Genomic DNA, 26653 nt, shown 5'->3' on the forward strand with positions numbered 1-26653 from the left:
GGAAAAACTTTTTTCTAGTTATAGACAAAAGGACTGTTTTATTAGCGTTGATGACCATCTGCCATATCTCGCACCAAGCTGACATCTGCGAAAGTATATTGTTCAGAGCTTGTTCATCCTATGGGTCAATTACTACTTTATAAATGGTGCAGTTACCTGCAAACATACCAGCAGAAGCATCGGCATTATGTGCGAGATCATTAATGAAAAGTAGAAAGAACATCGGAGCCAGAACTGTACCTTGAGGGACGCCAGAAGACACCCATTTAAAGTTAGCGAGCTGTCCATCTACAGATACATATTGGTAACAGCACGACAAATAATCCTTTAACCAATTCGTTATCTGATTAGTACCAAGAAGTCTTACCAATTTATATAGAAGCTTAAAATGTGAAATGTGATCAAATGCCTCAGATAAGTCTAAAAATACCACACCCACCTGTCCCCAATGGTCCGAGTGCAAAATCATGAATAGCTTCAACTAGCTGCGATATTGTGTACAAGCCTTTTCTAAAGCCATGTTGGTGACTGTGAATTAAGTTATTAGTTTCTAAAAAAGATGTGCTCCAAAATTTTGCTCGCAGTGCATTTAACGAGATAGGCCTGTAGTTAGAACATCGATATCACCGCTTTTATGGAACGGTCAATTTTCCACTCAGAAGGGATAGGGCGGTTATCTAAAGATTTCGCATAAACACGATAAAAGTACTTCACATTCCACTCAACTTACCTTCTAAGGAACTCGTTTGGTATATTGTCACGACTACAAGAGTTTTTAGAGTCAAGATTTAGAACTAGAGAACAAATCCCTCCTTCCGATAAAGCTATTTCTTCCAAGGTAGTGACAGGAGTTAGAGATGGCACTTCAAGTTATGGTAACGAGCCACTGTCAGTCGTAAACACTGCGCTGTAATAGTCATTAAATTCTTGCACTTTGCGTAAAGCAAAGCTGATGGTAGTAAGGAACTTTTTTGGCTCTTTTTAGTTGATATATAATGACAAAACTTATTTCCTGCAATTTTTATAAAGTTATTAAGTCCAGGTATTAAATTTACATAGTGTAGAATATAATCGCCTTTGATTTGCACAATGACTATTGCCACCTTCTCCACCTCGACTGGGCACTGCACATGGCGCACAGTGAAACTCGTTCGGGGTTGCAAGTTTTCATTTACAACTGCTATCGCTTATACGCTTCCAGACTGTTGTGTTCCGCAGCCTCAACAAATGCCAGTGTAGCTGGACAGCGGTAATGTTTGTGTAGAGCCCCCATTTGCTCCCCCCCTTCTTCAAAACTCTACATGTCTTGTAACAGCCGGCAGAACTTTTTTCAAATTTACGAATGACCTTCATAACACGTGCATGTTGCACTGTCGTGATGCCAGAGAAAATCTCATCTCAATACGTTTGCATAATGTTCGCAACAAAGATTACAGAGCGGACTATGTAGTTTTTTTATAATAGAAGGTATCTGCAATGTAGTCCGTCAATTTGCATATTTCGTTTGTCATCACAGAATCACAAGTGAATAAAATAATAATGCTTAATGTGCAAGAGCCACTGGCTTCAACAGCAGGGTCTTAGACTTCCCAGTATAGAAGCTGTGAAAATTATTCATTCTCTGGATGTGTGCTCAGCACGTTAGTGCTCTTTTCTCGTTTGTATAGCATTTATATAGCTCGATCTGCATGTCACATCTGCTTGTCATTAGGCATATGGTATTCGCGACAATGTGATATTTATAACTATTCAGATATGTCGCCACTGGGCCAAACGACTACTTCATTGTGGTAAGCTGCAGACCTTTCTTTTTAACGTATAAATTACAGCTTTTGTGTACCTGCCATTTTAGTGTACTGCAGTATAAAAGGTAATTTATCGTTAGGCCATCGTAGGGCTGAGCATGGCCCAGCGTCGGCAAGTGGTGATCGGCTCGTGTAAGGTCAATGTCAATTCCCAGATACGGCCCGAGCCATGAACGGCCGGGCCATGAGGCCTGGTTGGCTGCCGGAGACGAGCCATCGACAGGCCATGCAAGTTTTTCTATTGGGAGTAGAATGATTTTTGTGTGAAGTGCGGTCAACAAGTCATGTGCCTGGTCTTAATGCTCTTCATTGCAGCCCAATAAAGTACAACAGACAAAAATGAGTCAACATCTGTTTCAGTCTGTTTTCCAATACATAGGCATGACAACACAACACTGACATCATAAGTGTGCTTCACCACCAAGCCCTAGCTTCACTCACAATGCCACAGTACAGATCTGCTTTCATTAGAAATGGTTTGTTTTGCACAGCAACAGCACACCCAGCAGGAGAAGTGTGTTTCTCAATAGTAGCTACTGACACATCCACTTTAGAACCCGATACAGCCCAGTTTTGGATGCCCGCAGAAGTGAATTCCGGATGTCAGCTCTGATGCTAAATCTCACTGACTGCCCAAAAACCTCTGAGAGCATGATCGGTTCACATGACTACCTCATGCTATGTGGATGTGGCTCTCTTTCTTTAGCAGCAGAAGCAGCAAGGTGCTTGAAGGCAGCTGCAGAACTGGCTGGTTGCAAATTTCTGGAGCAGAGATTCACTCAAGGGTAAAAAAGACCAAGGATTCCACATTTGAACAGCGAATGTGGCACTACATAGCCTGTATTCAGTCAAAACAGCGGGCACTAAAACTATCTTGAAAACAGAAATCACAATACAGACTCAGCACTGGTGCAGCACAAAAATGAACAGTCATCCCATTTTATAACCCACCACCAATAACACTAAAGCACATAAGAGGGACTACAATTCAGCACAGATTTCATACAGTCTGCATACCCAGCAAATACTTCTTCACATCAGGAACCAACAGCAGTTCGAGCTCACAAGAAAGGCTACATACAGGACTGAGCATATGTAGCTTCAGAAAAAAATCAAGTCCAGGCATCGGTCTGTGCTTCACACTGAGCATATTCACAGGCTTCCAATGGCAGTGCCAATGCCAAGTTGGCAGGTATTAAGCCTTGGATGTAAATCTTGCAAAGTCCCATGAACAAAGAGAACCTATGCAAGAACAGTGTAATAATGCACGTAAGGGTGAAATGAGCATTTCGCATTTTCATTGAGCACTATAACTGCAGTACTATAAATTATTATGTCAACGCTTAGCAATGCTTCCACAAAAGTGTGCAATGGATCTATGTTGCTAGCATAAGGGTAGAATATTTTCAGCACAGTGAAGCAGTCTGTGTAAGGGTTAGCAAAAGCAAGCAAGATTACGACAGAAAGGAAAAGTTTGAATAGGAGGGCTAAAAACAAAATATTCACATTCTCAATGGACTGTTTAAACACAAATTAAGCTTAAAGGGACCAACTGCAAGCCTATATCACTTCTGAGTTTTGTACGACTAGAAAGAGTCGTACGTAGAGTGTAGCTGCATTGCACTTTTGGTGTATTAAAAATACAATATGCAGTACAGACAGTAATTGGCAATATAGACAGGCCTCAAGAGCCACCAAAGATAACAGCTGACTGCTGTGATCTTATCACTTATCCCAATCTGGTAGATAGAAAGAAAAGCTGTTGGCAGCAGTGGTTCTGAGAACATAATGTGCAAGCAGAAACATCACTGAACTCAGCACACTATACCCACAGTTACAACTTACACAACATGATACCAACTATACAAGGCTACAGTGCAAGTGGCTGATTGCAAGGCTCCTTTATGCTAAGGAAAGCAGGAAGAATGTTCCCGCCCCCGCACCGAAAAAAACCTTCTATAAAAATAGACTCACAAATTCCAATAGACCTCACATTCCAGCAAACAAAGCACACAAAAACATTGCCAAGTCTTGACTGAATGTGAAACAACAGCAACACATCATAATATGATGCACTGTGAGATACTGGAACAGTTATACAGGTTACAGGACAAATCACATCACAGATAGGATCAGATATTATCACAACTGGAGCCACACTGTAACACCAAGTGAGCACTACACTTACAATATATCAACGAGAAAGAAAAACAGAACAAGAGAGTAGATGCAAATAACTTATATCATGTACAGCTGCACTACAAGATGTCCTTAGCCTATAATCCATACTCAGTAAATTTTTTTGCTTTTGATGATGCAAGCTTCCCATTTATAGTCAAGATTGAAACCACTACTAGACCAGGGTAACTCAGCATGTTTACACACCTTTTCCACACCTATGCCATCTTAACAGAAGGCTGGCAGAATAGTGCCAGAAGATATCATCTTGACACTCACGATGCTTCACTACAGACACATCCCCAATCACGAGCCTTAAAATTCTGAAAACATGTGTGTTTCTTGTGCTTGAACTGATGCACAAAATCCGATTCCTCACAATATTAAGCATGAAATGCTTTTAGCTCCCGTTTTAGGTACACCGTGGGTGACCTTCGCGCCAGAACAGTGGAGAACATGGAGCCAAGCCTAAATGAACATTGGGGAAACTTTCAGTTCACCCGCCCCTGGTGCCACTGTACTGCGCTGCCAGCGAAGCAGCGCATGCATCAATAACCGTGTCTTCATGATCCCGTGGTGGCAACAGCCAGTGCGCAGCGCGAAGGGGCCCAAGTCCTCTCCTTCAGCAAGAAAAGCACACATGAAATCAAGAGCGACAACAGTGTCACATGAGATGTTAATACGTGATGCCTGCACCGGCGACACAGGGCCCGTGGCGCCATCCTTTCTCACGGCCAGCAACCAGCTCTGGTGACAATATGGGCCACCATAGATATTAAGCAGCAAAGAAAGCTGAGCACGCGGTCAATCGCAAAGGAAAGCTTAGGAAAGAAAACCGGTTGATGTCAGGTGCTCCTTGAGACTCGAGTGTGGCTATAATATCTATGAGCCATCCGAGAATACATATGCCTTTACTGCAGTGCATTTCATGCTTATATCTACTCTTGATGACAAGATAGTCTGCGAGCTTTTTACTTAAATAAGCATCACCTATTACACCCAGAAGCTCTAGCCCACCCATGCTCTGCCTTGTAAACCCCACTTTCAGGCCTTCTTTAAGGCACATAGACAGTGATCATGAGGGCAGTACCTTAACTAATTTGCTCAAACAGCATGCACATACTGCAGTAGGCTTCCCTACTCTCCCACCTGCAAGTATTAAACACCACAGAGTCGTCACACCAAAGCCACAGTAGCAGAGAGCTATATACCTTGGTAAACCACAATGTGGTACCAGTAAATAAAAAGCTAGGACAAAGCCTGAATTCATGTCTAAGGTGACATTCTCATAAATGTTTCGGCAAAGAGGCAAAATTGTGGACTTTGTTCCACCTCCGGGTGGCCTTATTCATGACCCGTACAGTTTTAGAGTGCAGCTCTTAGGTGCCCATTCATGGGCTGAGCTGCATCGGCGTCACAGGTGTAACCAAGTGCAAAGGGAGGGGGGGGGGGGGGTAACATGTGCGCTGTCCCCTCGTTTCTGCCAACCGGATATGCTGAGCGAACACATCGCTCACTCATAGACGTCACCAGAGTGGTGTGGGCTGTCGCTCATCACCATTGCTTAAGCGGAGGTTTGTCTCTGGCGCTGCCTCCTCGCAGTCGTGCTATGCTCTGCTCCGTTGGCGGGCAGTGCTGTGAAATATGCTGCACGCGATAGACTGTCCGCATTGGCCATGCGCTACTCACAATGTTGTTTTACTAGTAAAAACCATCTGCAGCCAAGAGGACCCTGGCGTTCGCGCCAGTGAAGCAGACAGAGCTGCGGTCAAATTTCACATTAGGGAGTATATTAATCGTCCTTAGCATTTTTTTGTCAAAAGTTTTCAGCCCACCATTACTGGCTGGTATTAAGGTAGTGCCAGGCGAAAAAACATTTCCCTCTCGCTCTCATGAAGCCTCACTGTCAGCAAAAGCACGAGGACGAGAGAACATACCTCACATCTTGTGCAACCTTGTTACGACAGAGCACCGCTGTGCAGCGCCGATCCCTCTCCGATACCAATAACACCACAGCCACATTAATGCGGAAGAGTACAAAAGGGAAACAAATGATTATAGCAACCATGCAAGCAACAGAGGCAGTGTCTGATGACAGTCAGTACTGATTTGACCCCAATGCATGGCAAGAGGACACATAGCTATAAAGACCTGCCAAATTTGGTACAAAATTTAAAACAAATCAAATACAAGTCAAAGGAGATCAGGCTTAAAATGACACCAGTAAATTATGGAATTTAAAGAGCACAATGCAAAAAAATATTGATGGCTTTTAACATGCAACCTAGCTCAATGCGATGCTTTGCACTGCCGATATCATTGGCTAGGAATGCAGAACCCAAAAGACAGGCAGCATTTCTGTGGCAGAATTCGCCGTTACTTGGCTCATTGAAAATGCGCTTGCAATTACTGGGGGCAATTGTACCCATTCTAAAGCACTCCATTCTTTCATAATCCTTGTAATTGTTGGCTTACCCTATTATAACCTACTTATCAACCATACTTCTTACCTCTACCAGAGTTGGCCAAGGCAGAGTGAGCAATAACAAGAAAGAGCACACATGGTAGCCATAAAAAAAAAAGCAGGAGAGAAGCCATTTTCTCACTTCTAGAAATGTTAAAAAAACGGCTAGTTGAGCACTGAGATTCTGACACCACCTCAGAACAGCTAAAGAGACTTACTGATACATGCGATGCCTTCCAGAAACAGAGGCCAGGCTCTCAAATCTCCGAGCTCAGCAGCTAGTAAAGATATGTAATAACGCTGCTGAAAGGCCTATCATCTTTGAGCTGAATGGACACAATGTTGTACTTTCGCGACAACACAACTTTTCTTTTTTAGTTTTTTTCAATCACACGAAGCGTTTGTATCTCAAACCACATTTGCAAGAGGAATGAGGGTAGCCACAATTTATACATGATGAGTGGTTTATGGATAACAAAAGTGGATGGTACCAGAGTTTTTAAGGCATTTCAAATAATATGTAGCACCAGATATGTCATGCATTAATCGTGTACTCTGTTACAGGAGTTGCAGTAGTGTAACCAAGTTAAATAGTATGGTGCCAATGTTATGCAACCTAATTTTTTCCAAGGCTTACGAGACCAGTGAAGCTGATAAGAGGAATGTAAAGAACAGCACCGGTGTCGAAATGCAGCTTGCAGACAGAAAAAAATACTGCTCCAAAAAATCGGAGCTACAGCAAATGTCACATTGCTTTTGAAGCAGTTTTAACAGGTACTATAAATAAAAGCACTAGTGTAGCACAATGCAAGAAAAAGAAGCAAGAACAAAATAAATAGGCAACAACAAGTACAACACCCTACACATAATAAAGCGACTTAAAAGCATTTTGATTTCATATGTTCATGCTGCTTTATTTATTAGCAGAAAAAACAAATAGAGCACTATATAGACTGCCCCAAAAAATAAGCAGTTCTCAGTAATTCTTTAAGATTACTACCGTATTTACTCCTATAACAGATGCATTCACTCAAAGAGTGCAAGTGTTGTTTTGGTGGTCAAAATCAAATTTTTACTAGTTACAACAGAGCACGCTGGTGGGCAAGTCATGTCTTGTACCCTACTTATCCATGTTTGTTTAGTGCAAATGTTTTACTGACTATCCTCAAAAGAATGCATCTCTAAATTTTTGTAAATTTCTTTGAAAAGAAAGTGCACCTATTATGCGAATAATTGTGGTACACTGGAAGTTGTGCATGAAGCAGCCTGGAGAAACAACATGCAGTACTTTCAGTACTCAAGACTCCATGCACTCTGCACTTCAGTCTTCAGAGCTGACCCTCTGAAAACAAAAATGATAATCCACATACGCAAAGCCAGCTTGAAGCAGGCAAAGCAAGGAAGACTTCATGAAAAAAAAGGTTCTGTTTTTCAAGTGCAAAGGGTTCTGAAAGACTGCTGGCACTGCTCATATTATACATGCTAGTCAAAACATTGTTGTTATGTAGTGACCGGAGCTTAAAAAAATAAACACGATATCTTGGCACACAGCACTTGAAGACTTATGGCAAAGTCAGGCTGCCAAAGATCAGCCGTCACAAGTGCTTTCCTGTCTACAACATCACATGTATGCATGTAGAACCCTCAAAGTGCAGCGAAGTGACCAATGCAAAAATTTTCTATGAAAGTGGCGGACAAGTATTGCCAAATTATTAGAGCTGTATAAATGACTGAAACGATTCGTTTTATGCCGAGAGCTATGAACAAAGCAGCTCTGAATCAAAAAAATCTTACAACATTTATCAAAGGAGCTCCTCATTTATTTCGATTTGAAAATTCTAACGTACCTAGCTGGCTACAAAACAATTATTTGCGATACACACATACATTTTTTCTACCTTCTGTGCCTGCTTTTGCAGAGTCCATTTTAAGCAAACGAAACAGGTAAACTAAATGTGCCTCTTTTCCTAATCATCAATTGACAAAGCTTGTTCAACATTCTAATTCCCATACTTGAAAATGATCAGTGAACAAAAAGAAATGTTAACCACGTCAGCTGAAATCCACACAACTTTCTCAGCTTATTTTGTTTTTAAACCATGACGTATAGGCATACTTCGTGTTGGGTTCACCGAGTATATGAAACTACGGGCACCGTCCCCTACCAGCAACATGACTTTGTGGCAGTAGTTTTCAAAAACACTTCCCTGTGTTCACACATTTGACTAATGCTGCATTTATGGAGCATGCTCCCATGCATTCCCTGCTCCATCCGTGTGCAACAGTTCAGAAATTCCTGGAAAGAACCGAGCAGTGGCTCACAAAATCGCAGTCTCAATAACCACAGACAAACCAAATCATGCGCTCAGCACAGCAGCCCATGATATGAGGCAGCTTCCTCCAATCTGAGGCTATAACTTGCCGTCATTATTGTATCAATCATGGGTTCAATGAAACAGAACCCGTTCCAAGTTTGGCAGCACATTCTACAACGCCAGGTGAAGTAGCGTCTTCGGTCCTCGTGAGTTCCCAATGCCAAAACAGACTGCTGTGGGCATCGTTTTGACATTGCGGTCGAAGTAGCTGCACTTCCTGAGGTGGCTGGACATGTTTTCCTCGTCCGAAAAGGCCCACTGCCTGACAGGAGTAAACCCGTTGCTGAAGTACCAGCTCTGAAAATGATGGTAAAGCCAGCCTAATCAACCACATCTGCGTACCGATAAAAGAGTGCTTTTGATGTAGCAAACGAAACCTTTACCTTATTATGCACATGCCTTAGGACAGTGGGAACATGAAGCTTTCCCAAAGCAGTGAATTACAGAACTGCACAATCAGTAAATCAGGAGCACAGCAGTTTAAACCACAATGCTATAAAACAACCTCTACACTGAAAAGCTGCGGAGGGATTATGGCCTTCAGACCCCCAACAGATCTGACAAGGTCAAGAACGGACCGAAAATGCCTAATCCCTCTCACACTACAGCTAAAGCTTAAACATTTGCATTACATGCTCGTAACTGTCCTGCGAGTTTTTTAACTTCGCGTAAAAGACGCGCACCTTGCCAGTCAGGGCCGGTATTCAGCATGTTCACTTTTATCTTTCTGAGATTGGCCAGCCTAGTCGACTATCACAAAATGGTCGGATAGCAGTGATACAGCAAACACCTTTTGCATCGAATAATGTTTAACACTGGCAATACGAACACGGCTGACCACATTCTTCTATTGACGATGAATGGATGGACAAACAAGCTGGCGGACGAGCAGACCGATATGGCTGATGATACGAAATATCAACAGTCGCAAGAAAATCTGTCCACTTTCCTCCCGGCGTAATGAACCCTTGCTACAAATTGATATCAAGTTTTCAGGAAAAAAAAAATGGGTGTATTATGCGAGTAAGTACGGTAATATTTTCAACAACCTAAATCACAGTGCAGACCTTGAAGTGCATTAGAAATATTTACCTTTGAACGAACTCTCCAGCCGCCGGTTCCACACTTTTCCCACCTGAAGTCCACCATTCCACGACTCTTTAGGAGAGAGCACGAGACATCCCTGAGTCGCTTTGAGACCAGTGAAAAATTGTTCAAGCTAAAGGCATCCAGGTAGGCAGCTATGTGCTGTAGCACCTGAAATTGAAGAGGAAAGAAGATGCCACAAATAATGGCTAGTTCAAAAAACTGAACACACTTAAGGCATGCAGTTCAAGTTACCTTAAGGATGTGATTTTTTTTTTTTAAGCTGAATTATTATTAAAAGGTATAATTTCCCAGAGCTTCTAACGTTGCCGTATTTCAAGACTGACCTACTGTCATGGGCGAGTATGAATGACAGATGAAGACAAGTACAGCAAAGTTAGTGTGTGGAACCTCAGAAGTGCATTTGCAATGACTGCAATGATAAGTCAGAGCTTTGCAAGAGGCTAAAATATTTTGCAACCTGCAGATATGCCTCCCAGCGAGTTAAATATGATTTCAGCTAATTTAAATATTTTGAATTCCAAAGATACATAACCATGAGGAGTTCTAATAATGTAAATAAGAAAACTGCAAGTCTTTACTTTTAAAATTTTTCATGCAGTGACATGGGCACACATGGCTAATGAATATGTTCTCCCTTTGGTCGCACTCTCACTATATTTGTACCACCACCTGAAAAATTAAGAGGAATGCTCGAGCATGTAGCTTGGACCAACATTAGCACTGCGAAGCATCGATTGCTGGATGGCGACTGACGATAGTGGGTCATATTAAGTTTGCGGGCGGCAGTAACTATGCTGAAATGCCGCGAGTGAGTGCAGCTTACATTTCAAATCCTTTGCGAAAGGCCACATTGAACCACCTAAAGACTGGCATACAAAATGAGCCCAGAAGAGTGTTTTTAATATGGATGACTCAGCATTTCACTCTAGTGCCAATGTGGCTTCAAAAAGTATGTGTCTAAGATTTCTTGTTCTGGGTGCATCAGCAGTCTTAAAGGCCTAGAATAAGCTGGATTATTTACATAATGACTTTTTTTGACAGAAATAAGTCGTAAGTAGCACAGCAGACTCCCTTTAAGATGAACTTGAAGGGACCACAAAATCCATTCATCTTATCAGAAGTCGGCCCTAAAGCAGTGACCCTAAAAAAAGTGTGCGAGCATGCTAGGTTCATCAAAATAGTAAAACCTCGTTGATACGTTCCCGGTTCATACAGTTTTGCGGTTCGTACGCTCAAAATCGCGGACATTAAAAATGCCCCATAGAGTTAAACTACATTTTTCCCGGTTAATACGTTCCCAGAAAACACGATTTCCCGGCTACTACGTTTAAAATTTCGACAAATTGTGGCCGTATAATACGTTTATTGACCAACCGCGCATGTGCAAACATGCAAGTGAGCCGAACGAGAGAGCACGCGACATGTTTTTTGCAGCAGTCACCCAGCGTAGTGGCTTCTCTGCAGTGCCTGGATGCAACGAGGCGAAGCACCACCAACACCACCAAAAATGAAAAAATAAAAACGGCATGCTAGCATTCGCGACGGAGGTTTGTGCGGGGTCGAGGTATGAAGAGGAGAAGCGCTGAAGTTTCTTCGCAGTGCATAAGTGAAAGGAAGCGATGCTTCTACGAGCTACAGAGACGCGGGTCTGGGAAACGCGGCTTAAAAAGCAGAAACACTGCGGCAATCAGCCGCCGCAGTGAATTTCCCACAATACTTGAGTGCAAAAAGGCGAAGCATCCGGAAATGACAAGGAAGAGATTTTTGGTTAATTTCGTCACTGCCGTCGAAACCGGATGCGTTACTAATTTCCTTCCGCGCTAAAGACAGCACGAAGGCGGACTGAATTCAGAGAGTGCTGGAATAGGATCTGTTCAGCTCATGTGCCAAGAAATGCCAATCGACATTGTTATAAAGTTAAATTGTCAATAAATGTCTTTTTACCTCATTAAACAGTTACCTTTCTCAAAATCAGGCAGTTTGGATCATACGTTTTCCTGGATAATACATTTGCTCCCACAATTAAAGAAAAACGCATCAACAATGTTCCACTGTGTTGCATGAAAACATTGAATATTGAAGGGAACATTGAAATGTTGAAGGAAAGCGTGCCTTCTGCCAACACGTGTAAGTACTTTCGTTTAGTAAAGGCAAGTACCACCGAAAATATTTCTTTGTCTTCTTCCCCGTGTAATGGCTGCACCCCAATTTTCACCCCAAATCTTGGAAAAAAAATCCTGTGGCTATTGCACTCGTGTATACAGTAATACGTTTAGTGACCAAGCGCACATTCGCAAACATGCAAGTGGGCCGAACAAATGGGGAACGTGACACGACAATCTGAAATGCAGCGGCAATCACCTGTCATGGTGGCTTCTCTGCAGTGCTTAAATTCAAAAAGGCGAAGCCTCGCCCCTTCCCCCTCAAAAAAAAAAAAATCTATGCTAACATACAAGCAGATGTAGCAGCTTCTTTGCAGTGCCTAAGGGCAAGGAGGCAAAGTATCTGAGAACTACAACGATGCGCTTAAATGCAAGTGGGCCGGGTCTGAGGTATGCATCATGAAAAGCAAAAATGCTGCGACAGTCGGTTGCCCCGGTGGCTTCCCCGCAGTGCATAAACGTAAGGGGGAGAGGCATCCAAAAATGACTAAAAGCGATTTCGACTACTTTTGCTATAGCTATTGACAGACCGGATGTGTTGAAGTTCTTTGCGTGGTTCAGATAACATGAATGTGAATTACACAAGAACAAGAAAAGGTGTCGTTCTGACTTTGTGCCAGAAATTGCTCATCAGCAACTTAGAGCGCAGCTCCCAACACCTGTTTGTGGGTCGAGCCGCGTCACCGCCGTCGGTGTAGCTGAGCCAAACTACAAATAAATACAGTGAACAGATCAGCTTCACTGGCCACTGCACAAGAGCACTATGCTATCACCGCAGCCAATCATGAATCATGTCAAACTGCAACACATTCTCGCACTGTGCATTGCACATTGTCAGTTTCATCAACTAATACTACGACACACTCTCTTGCTGTGCACCGAACATCGTCATCTTCCTCGACTAATACTACAATTGAACTAATATATACATGCTCGTGTACTGTGCATGGCACACTGTTGTCTTCATCAATTAAGGCTACTATCAAACTAATATTGCCGCCAGATGTGCCAATGACCCACCGAAGCAAAAACCACAAGCCAACCAGGCTAACACATGCTTTCGGACGTCTAATCGGTTTAACTACACCTTTACTGTAGGTGTAGTTAGATCTGTAGGTGTCCAAAACACCTACATAGCTGCGTTCAAATTTTGCATTAGGGAGTATCGTAATCATCCCTAGAATTTTTTTAGGAAGTGAAATTATGAATGAATGCCTTAGTACTACATTCAACAGCTACACCATTTCAAAATTAGGCAGTTTGGACCATTTGTTTTTCTAGATACTTTTTCTTGCCTTTTTTTCAAAGCATCATTGAGGTTTTACAATAACTGTTCACTTGTGCTGTCACGGTAAGCCTCACCTCAAAGGGAAAATCCGAGAATGCTGGGCCATTAAGGGCTGCAGAGAGAGTAGAGGATTCATCACATGCACCATTGGTGTATGAGTGTCCATTGGCTAGGTGGCCTCGCACTCTGAAACAAAGAAATTCAGAGGAAATTTTTTACTGTCAACTCAGCACGCGAGAGTGCAATTACAATTTTCACATCCCAAACTAGCAAAGGCATATAAAAAATAAAATGTTAACAAGCTACAAACATTAAGTTTGGATCTCCCAAACAAAACCTAAAAGCACCCCTTTTGAGATGTTAAAAGATAGACATTTTAAGGTGTGGTCCCTCAAATAGTACATCCTCTAAGCACTGCTTTCGAGATGTTACAAGCTGGAAATGTTAATGTAGGGTCCCTCGAATGCACCCTAAAAGCACTCCTTTGGGCACCTTTTCCATGCTTCTACCTTTTTCCATCCTTTCTGACCACTAATGGATGAACATTGCTTTCACTGTGTCATTCAAAATGATGTGCCATCACTTCAGCTGATTTTCTTCAACTAGAAGACAGCAGAAAAAAAAGAGAAAAAAGACAGACAAGGTCAAAGCCTGGAGATTTACGACTGCCCGGGTATCAAAACCACTGCAGATACTGCACTGGGCCTATGCATATACAGTCAAGAACAAGCTAACCTGAAATGACGGAGTGACAACCAAAAGCTACCATGGGCACCATACAGCTAAGAGAACATGAATGAACAGAAAGACATACTGCAGCAACAAGGTGAGCTGAGTGCCTGGACACTCGTGCTGATGCTTTTCTTATTACCAGTTCATGTTCTCATAACTGCATGGTGCCATTGGTGGACTTTGCTCCTCGCTTCATCATATCAGGTTAGCCTTTCTGCACATTTTCCAATAGTTAATCTTTGTTAATTTTAACCCAGTTAATTTGGAAATCCAGATGATCTGGATGGCCAGAATGGTTCTGACCAACGCCCATGTAAGTCTATGGCGTTGGATGCTGATTAATTCATACATAGATAGGCTTGCACTGATTAATTTGGATGGGCTCCCAAAGTGGGCCATGTTTAGGTACGACCAACCAAGCAACCGATCGTCCAAACACTCCTCTGCAATCCAAAAGCCTGAATTGCACTGTGCAGACTTGCCTGTGCACTTCCCATGTGCATGCAATGGCAGGCGTGGCAATGTTAACACAGCCTTGTCGCCGAAAAATAGCCCGGCTGCAGAGTTTTGGTTTCACTTTTGGACTCTGCGCACCAGCCAGCCAGCTGAACACAGTGGCACAGCGTTTTGGACGCTGATTCATTTTTCTTAGATGGAGCCTCACAAATCCATCCCCATGTGTTCCCCCCACTTTCATTCATATATTTATTCTGTTCTTCGAGAGGACAGAAACTGTACACTCATTATCTGCCATTCACTATTTGTGCTGTAGAGACTCCTCACATGTGACAACGTCACTTGCGAGGAGTCTCCAGTCCTACCGCGTCGCATCGTGCAGACCTTGACAGCTTTGAAGCAGTTCTGCTTCCGTACTCCAAACAGTGTGCACACATAGTGCATACAAGAGAAGCAAAAAAAAAATCGTCGTTGCTGCCCAGATCTCATCTCAGCCACAGACGACCGACCATTGCCTCGGCTCTTTACAAATAAATTTATTATAATGTGAATGATTTTTGGCACTTTCTTGGGAGCCATTTAGTTAGTCAACCTTCGGATAAATTTGATGCTTTCCTCAGCCCCTTGAAGTCCAAAATTCATGAGGCTTTACTTGGAGAATACTAAGAGGACAGGAAAAGTCTCACCAGCCACAAAACAACAGCTTTAACCCAAAAGGTACCATGGCTACCTCAAGATTCAGGCAGTGACCAGCGTGTCTAAGGTGTGGAAAAATTTTAAATTACGACTATCAAATGTGCTCTCAAAGGCAGCTCATATGGTGACCGTGGCTTGATTTAAACACCTACGGCCGCAAGGAGTCCTAAGGGGAGATGCGGGGCTAAAATACTGCTTTTCAGAAAAAAATTGTGTTTTCAGTTCCAGTTGTTTTCAATTGCTGATTTAATGAAGAATATTCTCACCAAGTTTGGTTGTTATCTGAGCAGTAGAAAAGAAGAAAATTAATTCTTTTCATGGGGCAGTGGCACACATTTGCTGTCGAAGGCGTCTATGAACGCGCTTCTCAAGAAGCGGCCGCAGTGCGGGCAAAAAACCGAACGCGAAGTGAATGCCCATGTTAGAAAGTTTGTTTTTCGCGCTTTTTAGTCATGGAAGACTTTTATTGACAATACACAAGGCCACTAACGAAAAACTAAAAAACAAAGGCATAATTCTGGCTGCACCAACTGCAGAGTGGATGGCAAACCGAAACAGGAGCTCGGATTGGCGGAAATATACCACGTGACCACCCAAAGCTGTTTTTGCACCATTCAGTGTTGCTCCCCCGCTTTGGTTGTGTTCGACGCTTGCTATCTTACCTTTTCTTCCTTCTGAGAGTTTATTGCGATAAGCGGGTGGCCGGTGGTGTGACCGGAGGATGCCGGCAATGAAGGCTTCAACTCGGAGAAGATTCGGGAATGAAAACGCACCACGAAAGCGAAAGGCCTACACAGAACGGGCGATTGCCAGCAAGTGAGTGTCTGCTTGTGCGTTCTCCAGGCCCAAGCCTGCCACTGAAAGCCTATGCGAACCCTTCGAGCTGCGATGATGGTTAATCACCCGAAGACCGAATCTGCATCACTAAGAACCGTGAAGACTGTGGCAGCTTTGGCTCTACTAGAATTTAATGAGGGTGCACGTAGCATAAAGAGTGTGTTTGACAAGGTGGAACTAGAACATTGAGTACAGACGATGAAGAACGTCCAGCAAGTAACCCATCAAAGTATTTCACGAGTGAAGGCAAGGGCAATGGACAGCTCTAAAGCTGAAAAAGAAAAAAAGAAAGCTTGAAGCATTTGCCACAGAGCAGTGTCGTGTTGAAGAGGAGGGCCCGACATATGGAGCAGGGCACTTTGATTAATTTTGTTTTTCTGCGCTAAAATAAAATAGCATGTTCTGGAATCATTTTTCTCAGTCCGCACTTTTTGGAAAAACCGTTAGGAAAACTATCATTGCCGAACTACGTCACCAACAGCTGCTTTCAAGGCGGTTTCTCGAGTGAAATTTTCTTAGGAACAAGATAACATACTTTCAGGTTGCTAAATATTTGCTAACACGAAATATTTTGAGATGTCAGACATATAATGACAACAAAGAAATTGAAATTTGTTTTTAGAGTGATGACATTTTTACAGAAATGGCAAAAAAAAATATGTGACTGGCCATATCCTCCACTATAAACCATCTACAAACAATTACAAACAATTAGTTTATCTCCATTATTTTTGAAATGATAGTTTGCCTAAGCTGACACACCTGACTGCTTAATATGACAGCTATAACTTTTTTTTCTGTTCGAGCTAGGAAGCTGATATTTTAAATACAGTCTGATGAGAAGAAGAAGATACACCACCCCTGAACATTTTATCGCAATTGGAGCAATAGTTCAAAAGTTGACTCTCCAGCCTAGCATCCTCCCTTAAGCAATGTATGCCTGCTGCATTTTTACTGCGACAAGTGCTTGATAGTCCTGATGAGAGTTTTAAACAAAAACGTATTACTCACTGTTCCTCCATGTCATCCTTTCCACCCGATTCTCTTCCTTCCAGTGCCGAGGGAAAAGCTAGTCCAAAGCTTTCCAGCACCTCATTGTAGACAAGCTGAGACCCTGAAGGTACAGGATGAAAACGCCGTCTCGAGAAGCTGCAGCCGTACTGTGCCAATGGACATCGGTGCTCCAGCCAGCCATTAAGACCACAGTGGATATCCCTATGTACATTCTGATAATGCCAGGCATATTCGTCTCGCCGAAAGACCTGCAACATGGAATGGCAAAAGGATCTATTGGGTATGGCAGCAGCACGAAGCTCCAACTTGAGGCTGGGCTAGACTCAACAGCAATTCATGCAAGAAGGTGTTATGAGGGAGGATGGGTCCTACACGAAAAAGGCACTTTTTCTTTTTGGATGATTGGTGGACTGCTTAGGGCTTTGACAAAAAGCTACGCGTTTAAATAAACAAACTCGAAGGGACACTTAAGCTCCAGCTTAAGGGTATGACGCGATAATGCTAATGGGTTAATGCCCATATATACAGAATCAGTTATACTTTCCATTCACAGATGTGGGGAAGTCCTCATACCATTCCTGGCACAGCGGTGCAGTGCTTGAGCAATGCACCACTGCCCCAGTAGGTGGCTGCTTCAAACACAGCCACCAGTGGGGCTCGTGAGACCCAGGTTGCTCTCCCCAAGCAACCTCTTGTGGCCAATCATTAATTGAACTGCCACCTGCCATGGTAGGCAGGTTATGATAATGTCACAAGGTCACATGACCTAGATAGCACGTGGGCCACCTACTTTTCTGGTCTTGCCAATGCCACCGAAGCCAGTGTTGCTGCTGATCGGGGCCCTAAACACTGCTGTGTTAAAATAACGACAATTCAAACACTTCTGCCTTTAAACCACCACCTGTGCACAGCAACTTAACTGTTCAGTTCACTACCGCCAGTGCAAGCAAGATACTGACACTGAGAACTTGATGTCAGGACCCCTTTAGAAACTACATAAAACCGTCATCACGCAAGCATAGCTTAAAGCATTAGACCACTCTGCACCACACACTTAAGTTGCCTGAGAGGAGACAAAGCAAGTAGGATGCATGCATGCACACACCTGGCCACAGGAAAATGTGTAGACCTTGTCGGGCTTCAGCTGATATCGCGTCAGGAACTCAACACACAGTTCGACGTTGAGGGCGACTCCGGGCTTTGAAGCATAGCACGCACCAGCAACGTGCATCAGGCGGTAATCCACATCGCTGCACTTTGCACCTTCCTCTATGATTACAGGCGTGTCTCCCATATGGTTGGTGTAGCCATTCAGGGTGCCCAAAGGGCTATGGCTGTCGAGTGCATCATTTTCACTACAGCTGCCATTACACGGGCACGGAATGCCGTGGGAAATGCAGACATCCCTCTGGAACAGAACAGCGGTCTTCTCACACACTTTTTCTGCCTTTTGGCTACCTTTATGAGAGCAACAACATGAAAATTTCTAGCTGCATCAATTAATACTTTAACTTACATATGTTACTTACATAAAGTATGCCCATGAGAAATGAGAGGTATAGGTCATTTTAGGCTCAGTATTGTGGTACAAATATGCACACAACTCCTAACTTTTTAAGTATAAGCGAGCACCTGAACTAAACCATGCCTAATCACTACCAAAACGAAAGTGCAGCACAGACATCCGTCTTTGCAAAACCAACTGCTGCGAGCATTTGCATGTTCACTCTTCCTCTTGTTTACTAACATGTAGTCATTTGCATATACACATATATACTCTCCATGCATAAAGAGAGTAGTAAGTCTGCTGATGCTTATATCCTCATGTCATGACAAAAAGTTAACGGGGTAAGGAGACTAAGTTTTCAGGTTTAGTTTCCCTCGCTCTTAACAGTGTGCCGGGTCTTAGGTGCATTAGAGCTGAACCAGACAAGCCCCAGTGTGATTTACATAATTTATCACAGCACTTTTTTTTCATTCTAGAGTTATGGTTTTGGTTTTTTTGGAGCAGTTATTTCAGAAGAAAGTACGCAGAGCAGCCCACAGGTCACGTGTACTCCAAGAACAGTTACACATTTTCTGCTCAATCCCCTGCTGCGAGAAGCATGCAGCATGAACACAGATGCAACCAATAAAGAGCAGCGAACACATCACTGTTCTGTGAGCTTCCATTGCTCTTGGTGTGTACTAGTCTCCCATGTCATAGTTTGCAGGAATTGAAAGTGAAACAACAGGCAGAAGCCAGTGTTGTAATGATATATCTAAATGCCACTGGGCCTTTTCTCCTCGAGTTCTGCATCTGCTTTGAGGCCCTCCACACCACTGAACCTGAAAGCTTGGTGTCTTTACTCCTATAAGCACCTAGCCATCATCAAACAAGTCATCATCAGCTTTCATTGTTTCCAAAAACAACACAGCACAGCAAAAATGACAAGTTGCAGCTGCAAGCTGCTAAAAAGCCTAAAAGGGAATCTATTAATGGGATGGCTGGTTGGTTCGACGTTTTGTTTTGTTTTGTTAAAGAAGAACAGCATATTGGCAACACAAGGACATGAAGACATGTAAACAAAGACCACAAAGACAACACATATCCCTATGCTTTCAGCATACTGTTCTTGATTAGCTACAAGAGGGAGACAACAGCAGTGTTTCACATCCTTACAGGTGCCGTGGCCACTGGCATTCTGTCATCCCTGCTGCCTCTGCACAGCTTCCCAAAGTGGCTGTCATTCCTCAACGACCGCAGGTCTCGCATGGCCAGTGCAAAGTCGAGCTGCAGCTTGCCCGACCGGTCAACGCAGTGCGGTTCATTGGTCGTGTCGCCAAGCCAGCCCCAGCGGTTCCACTCTGCCGTGCAGTACACAAGGCTCGCTGGGCAGTGCTGTAGGTGGCTGCCCACTTGGCTTCGAAGCAGCCACACTGGGCAGCCGTTGATGGCATTGGCACATGGCACCTGTGGTCGCAACAAGAAACTGTGCATTCAGCATTGTTGCCATTGTGAGCAACCCATAATAAGCTGTTTCTCTGGTACTTTTAAAGCCTGTGATGTCATCAAATAAGTATTGTTGGTGTCGCGTCTTTTCCTGCCTCTTTAGGAGCTTCCAAAAAGGCAAGGGTCAACGCAAGCACGTTTTGCAAAGGTGGCGCCCAGAAAAGGTTAGGTGGATTCACGCACATTTCAAAGTGTGCATAAGGCAAACTGAGGAATTTGTTAGCACATATAACAGTGCTACCAATCCACAGGAACACATTGAAAAAATGAGGGCTCTAAACTTCTCATGTACCTCGAAAATTCTGCAATTTCCCTTGTACTGCGCACTGCCCGGCACAAAGTCAGTTCAAAATTCAACAAATAATACCTGAACCATATTTTTCAACTTTAATTATCGTAACTTAGAATATTTTTAAAAATTAGACAATAAATTAACATTCCACCCTTGGGAGGAAAAACAGGACACAGTATTTTATTCAGTAAAAATTTGAAAGGAAAAAAAAATCCCAATAACCACAAAACACAGCTTCTGAGGTTAAATAATCAGGCCATGTAGATACGAATTGCTTAATGCTCTTTTTATGAGGTTTCTATCATTCTGTACTGAAGAAAACAAAAAACTGCATACATTTTTCATTTTTTTTTGCTGTCAACACTCACGACAGAAAAGTGATAAGACACTAATGCATGTGTTATTTGCAGTCTTTTTACTTGTGGAGGTATGTGCTTCTGCACAATTACTTTCTTCTGTAAACTACGTAAACAGTGTCTGTTTTTATACCCAATTAATACTATGTCCTCCAATTTCCTTTTTTTTGTTTACTCTTATCTCACTCTTCTTTCCTCTCATCACCCACACTATCTCTCTTGTTTCCTGTTATCTGTCACTCTACGCAACTTATTTCATTTCTGCCAACAACAGTTCAGGTGGCTGACTTCAAAATGGCAGCTGCCGCAGCCGGGGGACCCCCTCCCCCACACTTCTTTAAAATAAATAAACCCCTACCACCACCAACACTGTACAAAATCCCACACTCGAAGGAGGCAATTGCAGTTGAGATGAATGCAAGGAAAACAGATGTCCAAAGAAAACTAAGGAATCTATGGGAATCAACAAAGGCCACACTTCAGCTATAGCCTGTCATGGTTTCTCAACACCGCTTAAAACCTCAAGCACAAACCAGACATTTCCATCCAACTATTCACCTCTGTGTCTGGTAGTGCACTCTAAGCATGCGCAATTCCAACCGACAGCATATGTCAGTGTAAGCACCCCATGCTGAGAAGAAAATTTCTCTTTTGATTCTTACAGGAAAACAGAATGGAAAGTTGGGCTAGTTGGAAAGTGTTCGTGATGAACATGGGGGCGCAAACAAAACGGAGACACAGAAAGAAGACAACAGGATGAGCGCCTTTTTCACAACTGGTTTATTTGGAAGGAAACGAACCCTGAAATACAAAACGATACTAAAGGCAGCTACACCATTAGTTCGGAGTAACTACGGTTTTAAAAACTGTTTTTTTATTTGCCAATATACCTTGCTGAAACTAAGTATGTGGATATATCATTGAATTCTGATTTCAAATATGCAATTAGATTTCAAATATCTCCCTTGGAAGTAAATATAAAGCAAAATAACATCCTAATTAGGCCATTTCTTACGGGTCTTCATGGCAATTTCTCAGTTAGAAAAAGCACTTTCAAGAATATGTACACATTACCAAAGGTCCACTGCACATCCTAAAGCTTTCCTTTTTCTCCTAAGCATGACGGATTAGCAACTAGGTTAAGGGTGGGCTAATTAATGCCACATTATTTTTTCTTTCCGACTTTTTTATTTCTTTATGATCAACAAAATGACTACATGGGCACTTTCTTAGCTTTAGGATGTGTGGTGTCAGACTAATGGCCGGTGGGGCGAGTTGGTGCATGATGAAGTGAGCGGCGGCGCAACGACAATGGCACAAGAAAAGAATAACACAAGCTGTCTTATTTTCATACTGATTTCTTGTAACTGGTTGGCTTCTGGATCATAATGCGCTGTGTCCCATCGTTGAGCTCAGGATTATCTATATGCCTCCTTTCCATCTCATAAACAGTCGGTACTGTTGGCAAGTGCTGTCGTTTTCCTGTGCCACTGTTGCTGCGCCGTCGTTCACTTTTGAAATGCCCAGATATAGTTTAAAGACTTTACACTTTTTTAATTGAAAAATTATCATAAAGGCCTATAAGAAACTGACTAATTATGATATGTTATTTTTCCATCTTTCCTCCCAGGTTCAGATATCTGAAATCCAAATGAACATTTGAAATCAATATTCAATAACATACCTGCATGTTAAGTTTCAGCAAGATATGTTGACAAATCAAAAAACAGTTTTTAAGACGCTTATCGCAAATTTAAGATTTCGAATGCAAGCTTTTTTCTAGCCCCCCCCCCCATATTTAGAGTATCATATACTGGCAAATTCCAAGGATAGACAAGTTCACCAATGCTGAGTTGACGGGAGCTGATTATACACAACTGCCATAAATTAATCGGCATAAAATCTTGTAGCAAGTGTCCCAGATGTCTGCTAAGGTGGATTATACTCACAGACAATGATATTCTCAGCTGTAACACATTGCATGCTTTTCTGGTTTCTCGCAACAAATTATGAATTTAACTACTACATGCCATGGTGGCAGTTAGCTCACAGTCCAGTGGGTAGATTGCTATCTGCCATGGCAGGCAGGTTGTGATGACATAACAAGGTCACCTGACATAGGTAGCGGGTGGGCCGCCAGCTTTTCCACTCACAATGCCATCAACAGCACTGAATTTCTGCAGAATGAGAGCCTTAAGGCTACTGTGTTAAAAAAATGAGTGCAGAAGGGTGTCTGCTATGTATGTGCAGTAAGAGCTAAGAAACTGTATTTAGAAATAACAGACAAAAAAAAAAAGAAACATCAACTGGAAAATGGAAAGACCTGTTCAGCATTGTTATTACCATTTTGCAACCGCTCACTCCCCTCTCTAATGCCCTCTGCATGGGCCATGACGAAACTTGATATAAATAATTACTAGAAAGAGCAATGGGATGAACATAGCTGAAAAACGTGAAATGAAGCATACACACTGATAATGGTGTAGCAAGGAGGAAAAATCATCTTACATATCGCCTACTCTCCTTGGTAACCTCAATGAATATGAATCCATGCAAGTCATACTAATGTTCCTGAGCTGTGCCACTTTGTATGCCACGAATTTAAGCCATTTTGTTTTGCTTTCTCACCCACTATACTACGTTATACAAACATATTGTTGCTTTTTCTTTTGTAAGAAATTCAATCTTTACATGTCAGTATACTTGCATCACCTTGTAGAAGGGACCGTGGGCTCTGGTCAAGTTGTCCTGTAGCTTTTACCCACAACCCCCTTCATTGTTGCGACTGAAAACTAAAGACTGTCACTATTAATATTATTATTATACAATTATAATAGTATAACTTGCTGGTACATTGTCTATGCAGTTGAAAATGTACATAATTATTATTTTGATAATAACAATAGTATTAATAATTGCTTTGTTTTGCTGATGCATGTGTAAGTTTCTTTCATTTGAAATTCTACGTGTCAGTGGCAGGTGATTTTTAGTTTAAGTAAAAACGGGGAATTTTTGGTTCACCTTCATAGTTCTTAAGTGCATACCGAACCTTTATTTGCTGAGCCAACAGGCAGGCCAAGTCTCACAAGCCGCTCATAGTAGACAAGCCTTATAAACACTGTATTTAACTTATATGGCAATAAAATATTATTTATTATTTACACATGTTTATTAGCCTGCTTTGATGTTTTCATATTGCACCATTCATGCTATTTTCATTTTTTCACTTTTTCATTATCTTTCTGTTCACTGTCACGCCTTTGACTTTGGCTTTGTTGACAGGTTTTTCTATTGTCTTGATTGCTGCATTTGTCTTGATTACTAGTCTCCATGTGAAAATGATTATACTTTTTTTGTGTACATGCTTATGATGTACCAGCACTGAGACCTTAGGATTGTTCCTGGGCACTGGAAATAAAGATTGATTGAATCATTCATTTATTTCTTTATTAAACACACTCCATGGAAGGGTTGAATTTGAATGGTCTCTTCCCTGCACAGGCATTCAGGATAAAATGTGTCCCAGAAATAAAGCTTACATAATACAAATAAGAAATGAAATAAAAATAGTATTTAAAGCACATATGTGAACTAAATTCAGTTATCCAATGAAAAATTTCTCTTTAATACTTTGAAAGCATCTTTCATTGGGAAATGTGCCATCTAGCTAGGTACTTATTGTTACTCTTCCCAACAAGAACCAAATACCACATTCAAAAAAACATCTAACATGAAAAAAATGTCAACTTTTTCACACTGTGTTCATTTAAAAAGCTATAAAACTGATACAATGCACAAAGTGCTAGCTGAACACAATGAAGTACAAAGAAAATATATGCAAAATTACACACTTCAGAGCACTGAAGCCTTGCCCGCAATGTTTTTCATGCAGGATCCCAGTGGAATATGGGTTTAAAAACACAACAGCTACCAAACCTAATAAACTTTCCTCTCTCATTACTGCATTATCTTTCTGTTCACTGTAACGCCTTTGACTTTGTCTACTGCTCTCATGATGTGTCAGCCTAGAAGAGAACGTCACAACTTGACAGCACAGGAAAAGCACACTGATGGATCCTCTATACTCTACCAGAATGACATCAGAAGCCCAGTACTTCTAGTGTTTTGAAAGTATTCTGTTAAAGCATCATTACTACTTGTTATATAGTGTAATTCAACATTTGAAAAGAGATGTTCATGGGCCTGGAACTTTAAGAAGGTTGGCCTTCCCTGCTCACTGTCACATGCGTGATGCATAGTCTAGGTGAGCAGCAGTAAATCTCAAAAATAAAGAAACGAACACCTGTCTCGTCCCACATCACGAATATATGCGTGATGTGTAGCAGGTAATACAAGCTGTAACTGACACTTAATAGCAAGAAACTACGTTATAACAACATATCAGGGACAATGATATGTCGCCAATACGGGAATAGCATGTGCTGTTCCACAGATGAGATCTCTCAGTTGAGGTTCAAAAACTGCACGACGAAGAGGCAGGTCACTAACGCAGACAGTAAAGGCTAACGCACTTCTTACCTTTACGTTCGGACACAGCAACTGATGTTCTTGGCACTTGCACGAATGGAAACTGGCTCCGCAGTCAAGCTTACAGTGCACGATTTGGCAGCTCGTCCTTTTCTCCAGCCGCGCCGAACATTTCGTAACGCTCACGCAGCTGAGGCAGTGAGGATGTATGGGATCCCCGCCTTCGTCCGCTGCCATAGACCTGCAGAGTCGCGCAACGCCATTCCAGGCAACAAGGGGACAAAAGATCACGAACGTATACCCCGGACAATGAAGCGGCTATCACCGCTCTGTCACGCCGGACTGATTCACAATGTAACAAGGAACGGATACAAGGAAGTGTAAATGCCCGACAGGCAATGACCCAACAACCGGTCAACGCCTTACCGGTTGTCATTCAAAACAGCAAATGATTATCACGGCCTACAAGCGGAACCTGACATCGAGAAGTGACATTTGCAAGAAGTGAGCACTGGAAAAACACCCGTGTAATATGCTTCAAACGAGACGATGAAGTAAAAAAGAAAACTTCTAGACCTTTTAGGGAGAGATAGTTGAGCACAGGAGCTGAGGGCGACACTTCCGTTTGAAATAATCTACCGATGAGAGAGTGGTAAACTCAAGCGAATTAATAGCATCGCAAGTGAACAAGCTCGAGCAGTTTGACAAAGGGATTAAAACACCACACACACACAGCTGATGGCGCATCGTTGCCAAGCGCGAAAAAGCGCGCTCGACTGATTTTGGCGCGAATACACGATATTAACACGATGCTGAACGTGCTGAACTGTGATACAAAGCTTTGGCATAATTAAAGCTAGATAAAATTATTATGCTTCTAGTTTGGTTCAATTGGAGCCTTTAGACTCGTTAACTATCAGGCACCCTTCAAGTGGCGCGATATTTGAAACTGTGTATTTGGTGGTGGTGGTTACAACTTAATTGCCACAAAATGGTAGGGATTAGTTGGGGGTACAGTGACTCTGGTTGGGGCTGGGGCGAATCTATGGTGGCTTCCAGTCGGGGGCGACCTCTTGAGCTCGCGTGATGAGGGCCAGCGAAGTTTTTCTTGAACTGGCCAAGAGCTTGTTCCATTCCTCCGCCGAGGGAGCTGGCAAAAGTGTCGTCGGAGGGGGTTTGCTAGCGCATTCCCATAATATATGCTCTTGGGTGGCATGCGTCCCGTCCCCGCAGTGCGGGCATGCAGAGTCATATTAACCGTTTATGTTTTTGAAGAACAGGTTTCTGTTTCTCTGGACACCTGTCCACATTCAGGATCGTTGTTCTTTCTCTTTATGAGATTGAATGCTTCCTCGTGGCTTAACAAAGAAGGCACATGTGAAATATAACTCGTCCTCTGCATGAATAA

The 26653-nt window shown here is 42.5% G+C and overlaps 1 protein-coding gene across 2 annotated transcripts; it reads right to left on the minus strand.

Annotated features, from left to right (window-relative positions):
• Positions 1 to 2145: 2145 nt before the first annotated feature.
• Positions 2146 to 25999, minus strand: LOC144110736 (F-box only protein 30-like). 2 transcript variants are annotated; one of them, XM_077643806.1, is made up of 8 exons: positions 25822 to 25999; positions 25297 to 25486; positions 19780 to 20070; positions 18223 to 18525; positions 17115 to 17365; positions 13457 to 13568; positions 9915 to 10079; positions 2146 to 9119 (listed from the first exon to the last, which is right to left on the minus strand). In XM_077643806.1, exons 2-8 carry the CDS (start codon positions 25480 to 25482, stop codon positions 8934 to 8936), a joined length of 1494 nt encoding a protein of 497 aa, XP_077499932.1. In that variant the 5' UTR covers positions 25483 to 25486; positions 25822 to 25999; the 3' UTR covers positions 2146 to 8933. The 2 variants fall into 2 exon arrangements, with proteins under 2 accessions (XP_077499932.1, XP_077499933.1); XM_077643807.1 differs by lacking the exon at positions 18223 to 18525 and having other exon boundaries at positions 25822 to 25976.
• Positions 26000 to 26653: the final 654 nt, after the last annotated feature.

Source organism: Amblyomma americanum, chromosome 11 (assembly GCF_052857255.1).
Source record: "Amblyomma americanum isolate KBUSLIRL-KWMA chromosome 11, ASM5285725v1, whole genome shotgun sequence".
Classification (NCBI taxonomy): Eukaryota; Metazoa; Arthropoda; class Arachnida; order Ixodida; family Ixodidae; genus Amblyomma; species Amblyomma americanum.

Coding starts and splice junctions, on each gene's coding strand:
- LOC144110736 (XM_077643806.1), bottom strand. CDS start 25,482: ATGGCAGCGGACGAAGGCGGGGATCCCATACATCCTCACTGCCTCAGC. Junction 10,080..13,456: donor TCTCGGATTTTCCCTTTGAG/GTGAGGCTTACC, acceptor CTTCAATTTCAG/GTGCTACAGCACATAGCTGC. Junction 9,120..9,914: donor GCTGGAGAGTTCGTTCAAAG/GTAAATATTTCT, acceptor CATCATTTTCAG/AGCTGGTACTTCAGCAACGG.